General features: G+C 39.9%; 1 protein-coding gene across 1 annotated transcript; it reads left to right on the plus strand.

Annotated features, from left to right (window-relative positions):
- The first annotated feature begins 397 nt into the window (after window positions 1-397).
- Window positions 398-15,535, plus strand: FAM151B (family with sequence similarity 151 member B). The gene is made up of 5 exons (XM_065046428.1): window positions 398-901; window positions 4,183-4,348; window positions 7,061-7,278; window positions 9,022-9,157; window positions 11,054-15,535. Exons 1-5 carry the CDS (start codon window positions 673-675, stop codon window positions 11,202-11,204), a joined length of 900 nt encoding a protein of 299 aa, XP_064902500.1. The 5' UTR covers window positions 398-672; the 3' UTR covers window positions 11,205-15,535.
- The last annotated feature ends 1,316 nt before the right edge of the window (window positions 15,536-16,851 follow it).

Here is a 16,851-nt window from a genome sequence, read left to right on the forward strand (position 1 = left end):
ATCCATAGTTCATCAGTCTAGCATAGAAATCAGCAACCCTAAGAATAGCATTTATCAATGTCTTAACTAAAGGTACAAATCAAGCATAAGGTAACCATGCTTGTGGTTCTGGGTAAGGACTATACAGGGGACAAGCTGAGACTTGCAGCCTTAGCAGCACAGCTTATAACACTGATATAGGCCTAAAATCCTAATTTCCTATTTTCCTACAACACCCAACCTATACTGGAACCTGGGGTTGTTCCTGCCCATATGCAAGACTCTGCACTTGCCCTTGTTATATTGCATTAAATTTCTCCCTGACCAACTCTCCAGCCTGTCCAGGTACAGACAACACAAGTAGATGGCAGCACAGCCTCTGGCGGTTCAGCCGCTCCTCCCAGCGTGGTGTCATCAGCAAACTTGCTGACAGTGCACTCTGCCGCCGGTTCTGCGTCCCGCCGGTTCTGCGTCCCGCCGGTTCTGCGTCCCGCCGGTTCTGCGTCCCGCCGGTTCTGCGTCCCGCCGGCTCTGCGTCCCGCCGGTTCTGCGTCCCGCCGGCAGCCAGGGCCCCGCTGCCCTTCCCCAGTCCGGAGGGCGGCCGCAGCCCCGCAGGCCCAGCCCGGCAGCCGGCGGCGCTCAGCCCGCCCGCAGCGCCCTCCTCTCAGCCGCGGGGCCGGCCCGGGCGCGGCGATGGCGGCCGAGGCGCAATGTAAGAGCTGCGCGGCGGGAACCGGCGCTGCCCGCGGTGGCGGGGCCCAGGGCCGGGGCCGCGGGGCTGAGGGGAGCGCTCCGTCGGCCTGGAGCGAGCCGGCGGTGGATCACTTCCTGAGATCGGGGCGCATCGGGGCCAGAGACGCGGCCGCCGTGAGGTGGTTCCACGCCGCCAACAGCAAGGCCCGCGCCCGGGAGGCTGCGAGAAGTGAGTGTGAGGTGCTGGCGGGTTAAAGTGAGTGTGAGGTGCCCCCGGGTTAAAGGAGAGCGGGGTGGCTGGTGCTGCCGTCGGGCGCTCCCGCTTTGTCCTCCGGGCGAGACTCGACCCAGGGCAGCCACTCGCCCCTGCGAACCGCCGGTAGGACGCGGTTTGCACTTGTGCACTTGTGCACTTGTGGCCAGGAAGGCCAATGGTACCTGGGGTGGATTAGAAGGGGGTGGTCAGTAGGTCAGAGAGGTTCTCCTGCCCCTCTGCCCTGAGGAGACCACACCTGGAATATTGTGTCCAGTTGTGGCCCCTCAGTTCCAGCAGGACAGGGAACTGCTGGAGAGAGTCCAGCGCAGCCACCAAGATGCTGAAGGGAGTGGAGCATCTCCCGTGTGAGGAAAGGCTGAGGGAGCTTGGGCTCTGGAGCTGGAGAAGAGGAGACTGAGGGGTGACCTTCTTAATGTTTACAGATATATAAAGGGTGAGTGTCAGGAGGATGGAGCCAGGCTCTTCTCGGTGACAACTAATGATAGGACAATGGGCAGTGGGTATAAACTGGAACACAGGAGGTTCCACTTAAATTTGAGCAGAAACAACTTCTCAGTGAGGGTGCCAGAGCCTGGCCCAGGCTGCCCAGGGAGGTTGTGGAGTCTCCTTCTCTGCAGACATTCCAACCCGCCTGGACACCTTCCTGTGTAACCTCATCTGGGTGTTCCTGCTCCATGGGGGGATTGCACTGGATGAGCTTTCCAGGTCCCTTCCAACCCCTGACATTCTGTGACTCTGTTTGGAGGTGGTGCCATCCCAAAAGTCAGGGTTGTCACCCCATGTGCAGGTACCAGTTCACACACGGGGTCACGCTGTTCGCTTTTTTTGCATTTCGGCACAGAAACAGGTGCTGAGCGATCTTTGGCAAAGCTGGCACACCAGGAAACAGTCGCATAATGCATTTATACATCTTAATTTGACTGCTCCTAGTATTTACATATGCTTATGTCTGCTTAAAGCTCTTGCTCTAAACTTTTCTCGCCTTGGTTTAAATGGTGAACATAAAATTTTCCACGCGTGCTTAGTGAGCGGGTGTGACAGCATTGTGACATGAGCCTGTGAGAAACTACAAGAGACCACGCTGGGAACAAGTGTTGGTGGAAAAATACAAGCATCAAGGACTGTACACTGATTGATACATTAAGGCCAGAGAGATTGATACATATTGATACATCAAGGACAGCGGTATCTTGTGGCAGATCAAAGGATGCTTTTAGGGTAGCAACTTTGGTGGGAACGCAAAATGTATCGCTGATGTAATGCATAACTTAGCAAATCAGTGATGCTTGAGCAAGCATCCTAACAAGTATAAATAGAAGCCTGAATTTGTAATAAATGTCTCTCACTGCGCCCCATTCGCTACAAGCAGGGGTCTTCTGGAGGTGAGTAGCTTTCAACAAGGAGGCGTGGGTTTGTAATTAAAATCACAGTATCACAGTATGTTTGGGATTGGAAGGGACCTCAAAAGATCATCCAGTCCAATCCCCCCATGGAGCAGGAACACCTAAGTGAGGTTGCACAGGAACATGTCCAGGCGGGTTTTGAATGTCTCCAGAGAAGGAGACTCCACAACCTCCCTGAGCAGCCTGTTCAGTGTCTGTCACCCTCACTGAGAAGTTTTTTCTCAAATTTAAGCGGAACCTCTTGTGTTCCAGCTTGATCCCATTACCCCTTGTCCTATCATTTTTTGCCACCGAGAAGAGCCTGGCTCCATCCTCATGGCACTCACCCTTTATATATTTATAAACATTAATGAGGTCCCCCCTTAGTCTCCTCTTCTCCAAACTAAAGAGACCCAGCTCCCTCAGCCTTTCTTCATAAGGGAGGTGCTCCACTCCCTTAATCATCTTATAATGAGCACAGCTCGTCAAAGTTCACAACACACCACTAGTCCTTGCTAAATTTTATGGTTTATTACTACATGCATGTTCTTCAAGCTTTATTTCTGGGTATTTTCCTTCAAGTTCCTCCCATAAGTAACCAGTTCCTGTTCTCTTTGAATCCCATTCTTTGTTTTAGAGTCTGCTTTTCCCTCCTGTAAAACTCCATGAACACCAGGATTTGGCTGGTTTCACGCACTCAGGCTCATCCGGGGTGGTGTTCAGTTCGTGTGTTTGCACAGGGGGACACAGAAGCTTCTGCTGCAGGTCAGACTGGTGTCGCAGGGGTGTAGCGCTGGGGCTGGACCACAGGACCGCAGCTCCCTGTGACACCCGCCTGGGCAGCAGCCGACAGGTTCTCCCTGTTCTTCCCTGGTTGATGTCATGGGCGGTCACCTTTCCCAGGGCGTGGGCACTTCTCCTTGTGCACCCACTCTGGAAAACAGAATATGGAAATTACCTCATTAAAAATCCTTCTCTTCCCTTTCCTTTCCCCTCTTTTCTTCCCTCCCTCTAATACTTCTTGGATTCTACAGGACAGTTTTGTTACTGCTTCCTCCTGTCCCATTTCGTTAAAGACGATTAAAGGATTTCAAGTTATTTGTAACCAGTTTGTTTCAGTGAATTTTAACTTACGTGAATATTGGAAAAATATGTAATTTATTTTTGTAATTTTGTATGTAATTCGCTTTCTGTTGACTGCATAATTATTATCTTTTAAATTAGTTATTTCAGTCTGAGTAACTATCTGTATTGAATTCTCTGCAAATCTGGTAGCACTGCCCAGGCTTTTGGGTGCTTCTCATTACAGAAACCTGTTCTCAAGATCTTGCAGCATTCCTAAAATTTCCACTAACTTGTCATGTGTTTCAGCTGCCTTTTTGTGGCAGATGTTGCTGGCTGAATGACTTTATTTTGTTTACAGATTTTAGTGAGGTGGGTTGTTTCAATTTTAGAATGGGGCAAAGGGATGGGTCAGTCTCCAACAGTGTTAAAATCTGGTCACCTCTAGTCTAAAAGGCTGTCTGGAACCTGGTAATTAATAAGAGGAAAATATTTGAAATGTAGCACGAGTGGATTCACATTTTGGATATTCACGTTGCTGTTCCTCTGGGGAAAAAAAAGAAGTGATTGCTCGGCCAAATGTATCTACAAAAGTAATTTTTCACGTGCTTGTAGATTTCTGAGGAGTTTAGCGACTGAAGTAGGCAAATAAATGCACTTGGTGATCTTTGTGACAGGGTGAATGTGCACAGGCCAGCGTAGAAGATTTGCCCTGCTGCTGTGACTCTGAAGCAGACGCTGGAATTACTGGATGTGCTTCCATTAGAGCATTTATTTTCAAATCCACAGGTGACGTTCATATGATAGAAGCAGATGTTCTTCTTCGTGGTGGTGTGGGAGGGAATGGAGAACCGATCATGGCTCACCCTCCCGAAACAGACAGTGACAACACACTGCAGGAATGGCTAAAAGAGATTGTCAACACAGATAAAGGCATCAAACTGGATTTTAAGAGGTACCTCAAGACAAAAAGATTTTTATATTCTTTGGGTTGTGACTAATGAATAATTTTAGAGGCAGCGTTAACTATGGCGGTGGTAGACCAAATGTTTCTTATTTTAAAATTTAGTGTAATGCATTCCTTCCTGAACAGAAAATGCAGAATCATAATCAGTATAACTAAGTGCACGTCCAGAATAAAAGCTTTTAAAGTGTTTTGAACTACAAATAATTATTTTCTATTGAATTAATTTGTTACCATTCTCTAGAGCTAAGTTTTCCCATTGGGGAAACTGAAGTGATAGTGCATGTCTGGGAAACGCCTGTGAGTTTTCTGCTTGTGCAAAGAAATTGGGAAAGACAATTGAAGTGAAGTCAGAGAGGGCAAGGAAAGTAGATGTTTGCTTGGAATTGTTTGTTGATGGCTGGTTTTATTTTGTTTGATTTTTTTTTTGGTTGGCTGGGTTTTGTTTTATTTGTGTGTTTCTTTGTGGGGTTTTTTTGTTTGTTTTTGGTGGTTTTTGTTTGTTTGTTTGTTTGGGGTTTTGTATGCAGGGGAGTATTTTAATTATTGTTTAAATTAATTTTAAGATATCCGACTCTCATTTTTCCAGAAGGAATTTCCAGCCAAGTGGACTGATTTTAAAAAGCTTTAAAAATTATGTTGCATCATAGAAGTCTAATTGCATAAAAGCATTTTAAAAATACAACCACACATTGCAGATACAGTCAAATGAGTGATAAAACAATTTTGTATTCTTTTGAGAAATATTTATTTGGATGGCATTGCTGAAGTTTTGAAGATTATTTTAACAATGCTTAAAAATATATATTTTGTATTTTTCTACTCTGTCAGTCTGATTGAGTACACAGTCACATTTCCTGCTGGCTTTATCTACAGAAATGAATCTATTCTGCAAAAGGACTTCAGAGTCCCACTTTAGAAATGCCAGAATCATTCAATATGGAGTCAGCAATACTTTTGAATTTTCCAAATGCTGTGCAATAAAAACAGTTATGTCCGTGGGTTTTTTGTTGTTGTTTCTTTCAAGAGTTGCTGCTTTAGGCTTTCTTCTCTTTACATTATCTTGTACTTTGTAGTAAAAAGGAAGGCATTTCAATGTTTTTGACATTTACTTGTACATGGGAAAATGAAATGTTCTGGGCTCAGACAATGTGAGAAATACTGGAGTCAATAATGTTAACTCAAGCTATGACTCACTTTTCTCCAAGACGAGCAAATACTAACTGGAAGCGTGTAGTGGAATTCCTTCCAATATAAGCAGCTTTCTCAACAGTACAAAAGTTAAAATTACTTTTCACAGGAAAAAACAGGGGCAGCTCTAGGTGGGATTTGGCTTTGGAGTTAACCTGATGTAACAACTGGCTGCCATTCACGTTTTGGGCTGGAAATCCTGACACGATCCACCCAACCTCATCGTGAGCGAGGTTTGGGAATAGCTTGGTACTTAGCCATCTCTAATAAACAGTGAGAACAGTTTTTTACCGCTTTGTGTCCCTGCATTCACAGACTGCTGAACAAGGGATTGAACAGGGAAATTTGACCCTGCAGAACAGCGTGAAGAGTTTTCAGTTGGCTCAGCTCTTTATCAGGTCACTGCAAGGTTTTGAGGAAGAGAACAGAACTTATTCAGAACTTTTGACGACTTGCAGGAGGAAACACGGATCCTTGCTAATTAGTAAGGAAATCACAACCCTGACCATAATGATGTTAAATTCCTGAAGGTTATATAGAAATTTGCTGTAAGAGAAAAAGTACATATTCTATTGGCATTCATTCCCTTTCCCCATTAAACCACTTTTCCTTTCCTTCCTTGATACTGCTGTTTCAAAGGTTTTGTTAGGATAGAGAAAGGCTATCTTTTGCATCCTAGTTATGCTTTTTTATTTGAGAGAACAGTGAGAACATGTGATTTAAGATATTTTGTTAAATGCTTACAAGAGATGCTGCATTGGTCTCTCTACTGGCTATATCTCATACTTAAAAACTAGCTGTAGGATGAATACCTGATGGGCAGACTTCACATACCGCCACCATGCCACAGTTTTGAGCTGTGAGAACAACCACGATCAGGGATAAAATTTTCAGATGGGTGACTTTACAGTCTATAAGTTGCCTGAAAATGTTAAGGATTTGGGTGTTTATTCTCCTAGTACGGGTGCATTCTCTTGCACAGTTGTGAAGCTAACTTTCTCTCTGTTAGCTGGATCTGAAATACAGACAGAAGCTTAACCACTTAAGGTGCTGTTAAGGTTGAGAGAGATTAGTTTTACCCTTTGAACAGTGTATAAACTTCAGGGACGAGTAAATGGAATAAATATATTTAAATTCATGGTAGTATTTGTGGCTTTCAGGTATCTTCAGGCCAATAGTCTAATCTAAGACAAAGTGTTTGAGCCTGCAGTGGCTTCCTTTATTAAAATCCTTCCCAAGTGTTCAGTAATATCCAATTCTTAACAGGTTACAGTCAGAAGATTGATGAGATAAGACCACGAAGCAGTTCGTGTTGAGCCACAGGGAGACAGGAAGCTTGCAGCACCTCACGCCAGCATAGTCACCTGATGGTATCGTAGAAAAGGTCCTCAGCATTTGCTCTCTGGCGTACAGGGACAGTTTCATTAACGTATCAATCTATGCAAGCGCTGTGCATCGCCCGTCCTGGGTCTGAGGGAAGTGTCTTGTCTCTCCGGTGTGTTTTGGACACAGTCTAGAAGCCGTCCGACCTTCCCTGGAGCTTCTTGAGCACGTGAAGCAGCATTTGAGGCGACCCGTTTGGATCAACGCAGACATCCTCCCGGGACCTAATGGACGTAATGCTGCGGTGGATGCTAAAGGATTCCTCGACGCTGTCACTTCGTTCTTCCCAGATGTGACCTTATCGCTGGGATGGACAACTGGCTGGCACCCTGGCAAACACAACAAAGGTAAAGATGGAAAATTTGATTTTTACACCACAACGTCTGTTTTCTTCAAATTCATTTAACAGTGGATTCAGAATAAGTTCTATGCCACCCAGTCAGTTCAAAAATAATAGCGAATGTAGGAAGAATTATTTTCTTAATTGGAGTATGTTTTTTACTGTTTCATAGCATTTAGGTCAATGTTTGAGTTGCAGCGGAACTGTATAAAACCATGATATTTTAATTGTTAAACAGTATTTTGTTCTTCATCTTATTCACACATGCTGAGGAATTTTGGGGGACAAATTGCTTACACCCTGTTCCAGGTCATCCGCTCCATGAATCCTGACAGGGTTGGTTTGGTAATTGGAATTCTGGCACATTTCCTGAAGCAAAATAGGTTAGCTGGAAGTTTAAAACCTTGTAAGTGTGCTTGTGCAGTAGATAACTGAAATAAAATTCTAGGTTCGCTTTGCTTTTAACCTTTCATTTCTGTTGAATAATTGAGTTTTTGCAGTCAATTTCCCAATTTATTGATGTTAGTAACATTTTTAAATCTAAGTTTTGAGAATCTAACTGTGGTTTCTTACTGTTACTTGAATTTCAATCCTGAACATGTAGCTGTTATTTTGTGGTCTTTTTCACAGGCTTCCTCTCATAATTCTCATAGCTGTTTTATTAGCGTGTTTTACTCCAGTGCATGTAATTTGTGTGCAGTAGCGTAGTCCCCACCAGTGTTGCCTGTAACTACAACAGCAAAATTATACACCTATATAAATTGCTAATTCTTCATTACTAAGATTTAATATTGTGTTACGAGGATATTGTTGCATGTTATACAGTAATTTCACTAAACTGTAAGTTAAATAGTGAAGTAGTTTAAAAAAAGTAAAAAGTTTTAAAAGTAGTTTAAAGTATTTTCAGTGAAGTAAAAAGTTGCTGGAAATCATTTACTGGAAATACTGTAATGAGGTTTTTTTAATAAACATAACTTCATCTCCATTCCAAATTTAAGTTTATAGTAATGCTAATTGAGCATATACTGTAAGGCATGAGAAAAGCAGTGTATTTTACTGATTTCAGCAAGTTGCTGGGGTTTTTTAAGATTTGGTGCTTTAAGTTTTCAGTCACAACATGTACTTGAGAAAATAAATGAACTGTTGTTATTGAAGTTGAGATTTTCATAGCCTGTAGAATTAAGAGAATATTAAATAGCTCCAGTGCTTATAAACATTTTGACAGCAAGCACTTGAAGTGTTTTAGATTGCTTGGTTTTAGCATTTTTAAGTACATAACATTTTACATGATTCATTTCCCTCTAGCTTAAAGACTTCTGTTGCATTCATTTGATTTTTTTTTCAGTTTTTTTTCCAAATGTTTGTTTTTTAAGTGTCACTGTCAAGTTAAAACTAGCCCATGTTGCAGTCAATGGCAACATTGCTTTTTAGAGAGAGAGCAAAGAGATAATTTCCTGGACATTAGAAAATGTCACATTCTGTAGCTATATGTAAAATTACACTGCGATAAAGAGAAGTAAAGATTTTCAAAATAACTTCATTTTTCCATATTAGTATTACTTTTCTCCTCTGGGACAATGGCATTTTTTTAAATAGTGATTTAGCGATTTCAGTTTAGAGTTATGTCAGTTTCACAAAACCAATGTTTGCTTTTGTATTATCTTGCCGCCTAACCATTCTAGAATTTATTGTGCCTGTATACGGATTGTATTTGTGAATAATTCTTTTTAATCAGTGGTCTTTATCGTAGGCTATGATTGGGTGATGGTGGAGGAAATGGCTCAGATAGGCAGTACTCTTTCCCAGCCTGTAACGTTCCCTGTTAGAGCAGCATTGGTGCGACAGTCAGTGTCTGAGCTGTGCTGGTTAATGCAACAGTCGGATAGGTAAGTTGGAGGCCTTTATATTCAGTTGTCTTTATTGCAAAGGCACATAATTGTTTATATTAAATATAGCACAGTTATCTGTATGTATTTATGCCAGTTACAGTGACAATATTTTTTATTCTAGGTTATGCCTTCAGGTCTTTATTTCATTTAGTTCCTACATTGTGTTGTCACACAGAAGTGGTCACTATTCATTTATTTAAAATAATAAAATTCCAAAAGCCTCATTTAAAATTACTTACTAAAGGTAGGGAATCTTGTGTAGGTTTGTAATCCAGTCACACTAGAAACATTTCGTAAGACTAGTGTAGTCAATTAAACCAAGTAGTTGGATGCTACAATTTGGAATTAATTAAATTTAAATACTTACATTTTATAGATACTTTTTATTAGATTCAGCATTTATATTTTCTGTAATAAAGTGACATAAAAACATTAATGGTGACTTCTGGGTTAGAATTTAATGAGCATGCTACAAAGCTGGTTTTGCTTAAGTACTTGAAATACTTTCAGAGGTTTCCAAACACTGACTTAGTATTTCTTTTTAAAAATAGTTCTTACAGACGCGTAACAATTTCATAGAAAAAAGCTATTATAATGGAATAAAAAAAGAAAAGCTATATAATGGAATAAAACGGGCTTTGTACATACTATCTTTAACTCATCTTTATCACCTACTCTGCCAACCTACACTTTATTAAAGTTGTTCCTTAAGCATCAGCCATCCCATAGGTTCTCACTGGATCCAAGCATTATTCTCACTGAAATACTAGGATTTTCTCTTTTACCTCAGCATAAAAATCCTGTTTTTTCTTAGTGGCATGATTAGAAGACACAAATTCCAGAGCCAGTTTTGCTGACATACAATAAATTCTGAAGATTGTGGAGCAGAATGCTTTCAGCTTTAAGTGATACTTCGAAGTTTTTCAGGTTTTTTTTAGAGTTGTAATAAAGTCTGTGCAATTAATGAGAAAAGTGTATGTGATAACGTACAGAAGATATATTCAGTTAATCAGACGTTATCGTTACATATCATGTATTAGGTGACAAAACGGTGTGAAAATCACTGACATTGCCTCACATTTTCTGTTATAATGCTCTGCTTGTAGCTGTTTATTTGTCAAACTTTAAATGCTCAGCCTGATAAATTTCTTTGCTGAATATTGGCCTCAGAGTTTTTATTTTAGTCCTTGCCAGGTTTGGCAGAACAGTTCACACAAGGACCAGGCTACAGATAAACTGTTCTAGGTGGTGCAGGAATGTCCACTTTCAAAGTTTTGGGAATTTCTAGCAAGTTTAGCCTTAGAAGCAAGAACTGGGGCCAAATTGTGTGACTTACCTCTGTAATGAGGAAAGAAGAATGTGTCAAAGGAGTAGACCTCTGCAAATTTTTGTGTGTCAAATAGAGGTCTATTTAAAGACTATCTGGCATATTCTTCAGCTGGTCTGCCTGTACCAAGCGTTCTGTGCAAACCAGGATGTGTTTGATCATGCCAGTTTCTGGGGTAGCGTTTCGATCCAGAAACTGCTTTTCCCATTAACTTGGAGTTCCCGTGGTAACGACAGTGTTGGAGGGGCTCGCAGTGCTGTCGGTTGTGGCCACAGATCCAGGGCGGTGACTTGCCCGGGTGTACAGGGGTGAGGAACGCAGGGACATGTTAAACTGTTAATTCTGATGGTTCATAAGCTCTCATTGCTTACCTTCAAAATCTAAATTACATTAAGATTTTAGTATTTAATTACACTCCTGAAATTGAGATACCATAGGCCTGAATATTTTCAGGAGTCTACTAGTGCAGTGTCTTACACGCTTTACCTTAAGATAATAACATATTCTTTTTCTCTCTTTTTATTAATTTGCTTTTTTCCTTTTTTTTTTTTTTTTTTTAAATACAGTTACAGTCTCACTGTTTGGACAGGAAAAGAAGATGTGTATTCTGTAGAAGATTTGCTTTACATCCGAGAAAACTTTGATAAAAGTAGGGTTTATTATGACATCTTGGAGCCACAAAATTCTGAATTCAAAAAGGCCATAGGAATAGAATAGAGAATACAAAGCACGCAATTTCTGACCTTATAATACTTAGCCTTTTCAAGTGTGAAGGTTTCTTGCTCAGGGAAATACATTTTCCTTCCCAAAATAATCTTATAGAACACAGCCGTGGTATCTGTATAACACTTTACTGAAAGGCTTCCCAAATAGAAATTTTAATGCCACCTTTAAGAGGTCAGAATTGTTACTTACCATATGCATTTTCCTCTCATTCACCAGTGGTGTGTAGTAAACGCTGCTCATGTTAACTAAATATAGTACTTCTTCCCTGCAAGCACATAAAAGGGAGGATGACCCAGTGGACAGTCGAGGACCAAATAATTTGCTGCTAACTGCTTTTGTCTAAGCCGAAGTCTGTGGGACACTCAGTCACTACCAAAACCTGTTTTTGCTTTTTACAGGGGAGGAAAAGAGTCAAGACTATGTTAAGTACAAAACTATGCAGTTCCCAAAGTGGTTATTTTGTAGCTCATCTAGAAACGCTCAATTTTTAATGCTATTGCAATTAGATAATGTTTTCACTCCCAGTCAACAGATTCTGTTTGCTGGATGTGAAGAGCGGGGTCTGTCATGCTACGCATCCCAGAAAGAAAGGTTATTTTTACCAAATAAAGCTAACAGGTTCTCCGCAGTGAATTCCATGTCATGGCTTGTCTCTGTGCTTCCTGAGCCATCAGTCCGAGAGCTGCTGGGCTGGAGTTGTCTCTGCACCGCGGGAGGTGCTGGGGCAGACAGAACACCCGCAATGAAGAATGATCCTGTCCTGTACGTGAAGCACGAAGATGGATTACCGTGAGATACGCATCAGCGACAGCACCAAAAGAGCTGTAGTGGTTTGTAAAATAGAGAACTGCTGGTGGTTCTTTCAAGAGTTTTAAACTAAAGTGTAAGAGGAGTTACCTAAAATGTTGCACTGCCGTCTTTTTGAAAGCCAGAGGCTCTAGGAATGAAGTAGCCGCACAGTGATGAGTGCCTACAGCAAAGATCGTACATTTCTGTGAAAGTACAGTTATTTGCTACATTCTCCTGGATTGCGCATATTTTTAACTCTCAGAATGTGATTTCAAACATTTTCAAAAGTTGATGTTGCCTTTGAAAAATTCTGAAATCATTGCAACCGTGTTTATTATCTGCAGGAGTCCAACCTCTTTCATTTCGAGCATTTTTTTGTCTCTCTTGCTTCTGCATCCCTTAAAATGAATACAGATACTGAAATCTCTGCAGATTGAGATGGAAGTTGTGTATTGTCATATTTTGCCAAACACTACAATTTTTTTTTTCACAATGACACAGGAGATTTTGATTTCTAAATGAAATCTGACTCTGTGAAGAATCGTCTCTTTGCCCTCCTTTCCCCATTCCTCTCACATGCATTAATTTTTTAAACTTTGACATTTTGCACAACACTGAACAGGCTATTAGAACTATAGAGTTAATTACAGCATTTTCTGGTTCTTACAGCTTTTTTTTTAATAGCACAACTGCGATAGAAAAGTTAGTTATATTTATTAATGCTCAATCATGAAATATGGTGATTTCATGCAGCCAGTAAAATTCAAGATTCCTGGTTGTTACTCAAGCTCCTTTGCCAGGTTTATCTAATAATTGTTTTACATTATTGAGGGGCAGAGCTTTCATAATTTTTGTTAAGATATACTTTCAAGAATAAGATATACTTGGGTAAAATTAGGAAATATTTTTCCAAATAAGGAAGAAAACCATCTAGTTATACTTGGAATAATTAGGCAGGGTACTTGAATTAATTTACACAGTCAGTCAGTATGAATGGTGATAACCACCAAAAGGTCAAGTTTGGTAGTGTGACCTTTTAATGAATTGTGAGATATATTTTTAAATTCACTGTGACAACATGATCTGATTTGAACTGATTGAACCTCTCAGTTCTTTATGTTTTCTTTGAGCGTTGCTTGCAAACTTTACTGTACGTGGGATGAGGAGGGATTAACTGTTTCCTAACATCATAACTATGGAAAATAATTTAAATACTTCAAAGATGCTTTTCTAAGCCAGACCATATTGACTGCCACAGGTTCAGGAGCTGTTGTGTGAACAGACCTCACCACGGCGTGTCTGTTTTGGGTGATGCCCCTTCCACCCAGCTCCCCTTCTGGGAGAACAGGGTACAAGACTGACCAAAGCTCCAACTAAGCCAGAGTTATAGGCATTGCTTTGAATCTGTAGCACCTACAGTAAATCAGTAAGAAACAGTATAACTCAGAGTTTTTTATATTCTGGGATACACCATTGAACAAGAAGCGCTTCGGGGACATCAGCCAGCATTAGCGATCAAATGTAACCTAGCTGCATTACCTAAAATGAATTGGGTGGGCAGGTGTTGCAATAACATTTACTTTTGAGAGACATAAAGGAAATACCATGAGGACACATTGCTGTAGTCGTGTTATTTGTCGAATGAAAATGCCATTAAAAATCATGGCATTTTTTGTATTATTCTTATTAAACACTTTATTAGTTCTAGGCCGAGTGTAGATTTCTTTTCAAGATATAGGCAGTCATTCAGAAGCAGCAATACTTTCTAGCCACACATTTACTTCTAAAAGATTCAAAGACAAGAGTATCTTCTTGTCCTTTTGTTCCACAATTTAAATAGATGTTTAGGACGGGCAGGGACTCCGAGATCTGTTTCAGCTCCTCGTTAGAGCTGGTTAAATTTTCGACTTGTGAGATTTTATCTTTCAGTTGGTTGGGCCTTTTTGTGTTCATACTGACAAACTTTTCTGTGGTTTAGAAACCTTTTTCCCACTTCTCAGTTCACACCTGGAGTATTAGGACTTCTTAAAACTGGTTAAACTCTTTAAGTAAAAAACAGGAGAAGTTGTCAGAAGTATTTTTAAGGGTACAGGCATCATGAAAGATATACTGCTGAATAATATATGTGGATATGAATAAACAGGGATATTCAGATAAAATACAAAGAAGACATGATCTGGATTACCAGAAAAATTAATTAAGGTAATGAAACACGTAAAACTAGATTAAACAAAATGCTGGAAACTAATTCCATGAAGCATTCTTGCAGTGACAGAAGTGTTTGACTATGTGGCAAATTTGATTATTCTGCATGGATTGTCCTATATATCTGAGTTTCTGAATGTATTCTTTTTTATTTTTATTTGGATTTTAGTTTCCTGTGATGATGTTTATGTCAGTCTGGTCTTTCATGTAAATAAATTAATTGGAATTTGTTTCGCTGCTTTCATGCCAGTCTTCATACAAACGCTCTCCTGAAATAAGATGTGTAACTGTGGGGCTGACAATAAGATAATAAACGTGAGATGAAACCCAGTGGCAGTTCTGTGCCTTGTACTTAAAACTTTGTCTAGGAGCTATAAATTCTGCCACCTCTTTCTGAAATGATTTTCTCTCTTAGTGTTTCTTCATGTCTGTCAGGGTTTGAGACTTAATTGTCTTTCTTACAAGAAAACCTGGTTGACTTTAATGGAGTTAGGTATTGTTCAGGATGTCCCAGTGAGTTAACTGATTAATAAAACATTTCTAATTTACTGCAAGTGTAGCTCAAGTTTGTATTTTTCTTTGAATTTGATTGACCTTTCTAAATAGATAAAGTAACATGTTGCGGAAGAGACGTGAGTTCATGAGTCCTGCACAACTACTCAATAATATCCTGCTGTAATGCGGAAGTTTACTGATGAAAGCAAAACAGAAGCTGATATTTCTGAGGTTTGTACTGTTTAAATGCCCCCAGAGATGCATTTTTTATAAGAAGTTGTCTCCCATCTTCATTGTTCATTTAAATAATTATTCAGCTTTGGCCTCCTCTGACTAAAAAACAAACAAACAAACAAACAAAAACCCAACACACACCATCTTTTTCATGTCAGCAATGTACGTGCAGCCACCCCTGGAATCTCAATTTGAACCTTCCGAATTACCTCGTGCAGAGTTGGGTTTACATCAGCCTCCACCTCCGCAGCCCGCCATCAGGAATTTATGTTATTGGTGATAAGACAGAGTTACCGAATCACACAGAAAATCTTTATAACTCATTTAATAATTCGGTGATGAAATGGCACTGTCCTTCAAGAAAAAATGTAGAAATTACAGTGTTCGGGGAATAAAAATGTTGGGGCTGGTTTGGGTTTTGTTTGCTCTTAAATGTCAGAGAATGCCTGTTATGAATTGCATCTTACATAATATTCAAGAATCAGGAGATGATTGTCTGTAGATTCAATGTTCTTCTAAAATTCATTTTACTTGATTCAAAATCTCTTTCAACTTTCTCAGTATTTCTTTTAATAAAAGTACTAATATAAGAAAATATATTCGGAAGTGTTTGGACAATTTTTTTAAAGAAATTTTTCCGTAAGATTTATGTATGTATATATGTATGTATGTATGTATGTATTAGAAACCTTTTCCCACCACAAAACTATTTCATTTCTTGACCTTTTAATTGAAAACCAATTTTTCGTTGTGTTTTGATGCTCACAGATATTTATTCTTCAGTCGCACCATTTTTTGTTGTAAGAATACCTGTTCCCCTATGCAGTGTGATTCCCTGATGCACAGGCCTATCTTCTATGTATTAACTTGTTATATATACTGCCAGTTTTACCAAGTTTTACCTATAAATCTTGTGCTATATGCAAAACTGAGGGTGTTCTGTTATCCTTTAGTTCTTTGCCTCTCTTCTAGGGCTTTGATGGATGAGTTTTGGCACATGTCTTTGCAGGGAAGATGTTACCACCTTCCTCTACCTACTGATACGCCTTTTTACTGCAAATTACTGTAATTGTTATTACCATCTTAGCACCATCATTGATGAAAATACTCATTCCACACTCCAGAATGCACTGGGGTGTTAAGGTCAGTGTTCCCATATACAGGAGCAGTAACTTTGGGCAGATTGGTACAAAAAGCAGCTGGGGATGACATCTCAGGCTTATTCATTAAAACCCATAATTGTGCTTCCAGTACAATTCAAAGTATTGTACTCTTATCGTCATCTGAATTTTGAACATCTAAATTTTTGGGTCAATCGTATGTTGTTTTTTTAATATCCATATACTTTGGTTTGTTTCTCTTGAATTTTTCAGTGACCCTCCTGTCATAGCTGTTGCTTTCACTGCCCAGTTGTGATTCCTCTCATTGCTATAGCAGAAAAAAAAATGGAATATGCACATTCATAATCTGAGTGGGGTCAGTCCAAGCAGAACTAAAATGTTTTTATAAGGTGTTCCCATTATTATGTTTTTAAAATGTCTGTACAGGTCATGTTTGTATTTTGAAATGGACTAGCTTTTGAGAGGAAGCTGTAAGTCGTGCCGCCCCTGCAGCTCATTAAAGTGTTCAAAATTACTAACTGGTGCCTTCAGGGAAAAAATACAGGAATTAATTACAGTTCATCAGCATGCATCTGCATCTGGATTTCAGAAATTTGGGAATAAATGGGACTGTATACAATTCTTAAAAAAAAAAAAAAAAAATTATTCACTGCTTAATTTAAGATCTCAGCACATTTTTTAAATGGCTGAACAGAAATTCACTTATTTTCCTGCCTCTGAATTAACATTAGATCCGTGGTGTGGTGCTGGCATAGGGGATCTCGTCTTTGTGGTTAAATTTAAAATGGTAGGTT

The sequence above is a fragment of the Columba livia genome, chromosome Z (genome assembly GCF_036013475.1).
Source record: "Columba livia isolate bColLiv1 breed racing homer chromosome Z, bColLiv1.pat.W.v2, whole genome shotgun sequence".
Classification (NCBI taxonomy): domain Eukaryota; kingdom Metazoa; phylum Chordata; class Aves; order Columbiformes; family Columbidae; genus Columba; species Columba livia.

What these genes read in the sequence shown, in the direction of transcription:
- FAM151B (XM_065046428.1), top strand. Translation starts at nt 673, where the DNA reads ATGGCGGCCGAGGCGCAATGTAAGAGCTGCGCGGCGGGAACCGGCGCT. An exon ending in CGCCCGGGAGGCTGCGAGAA is followed by an intron (nt 902 to 4,182) that starts GTGAGTGTGAGG and finishes TCAAATCCACAG; the next exon opens with GTGACGTTCATATGATAGAA. An exon ending in TTAATGCAACAGTCGGATAG is followed by an intron (nt 9,158 to 11,053) that starts GTAAGTTGGAGG and finishes TTTTAAATACAG; the next exon opens with TTACAGTCTCACTGTTTGGA.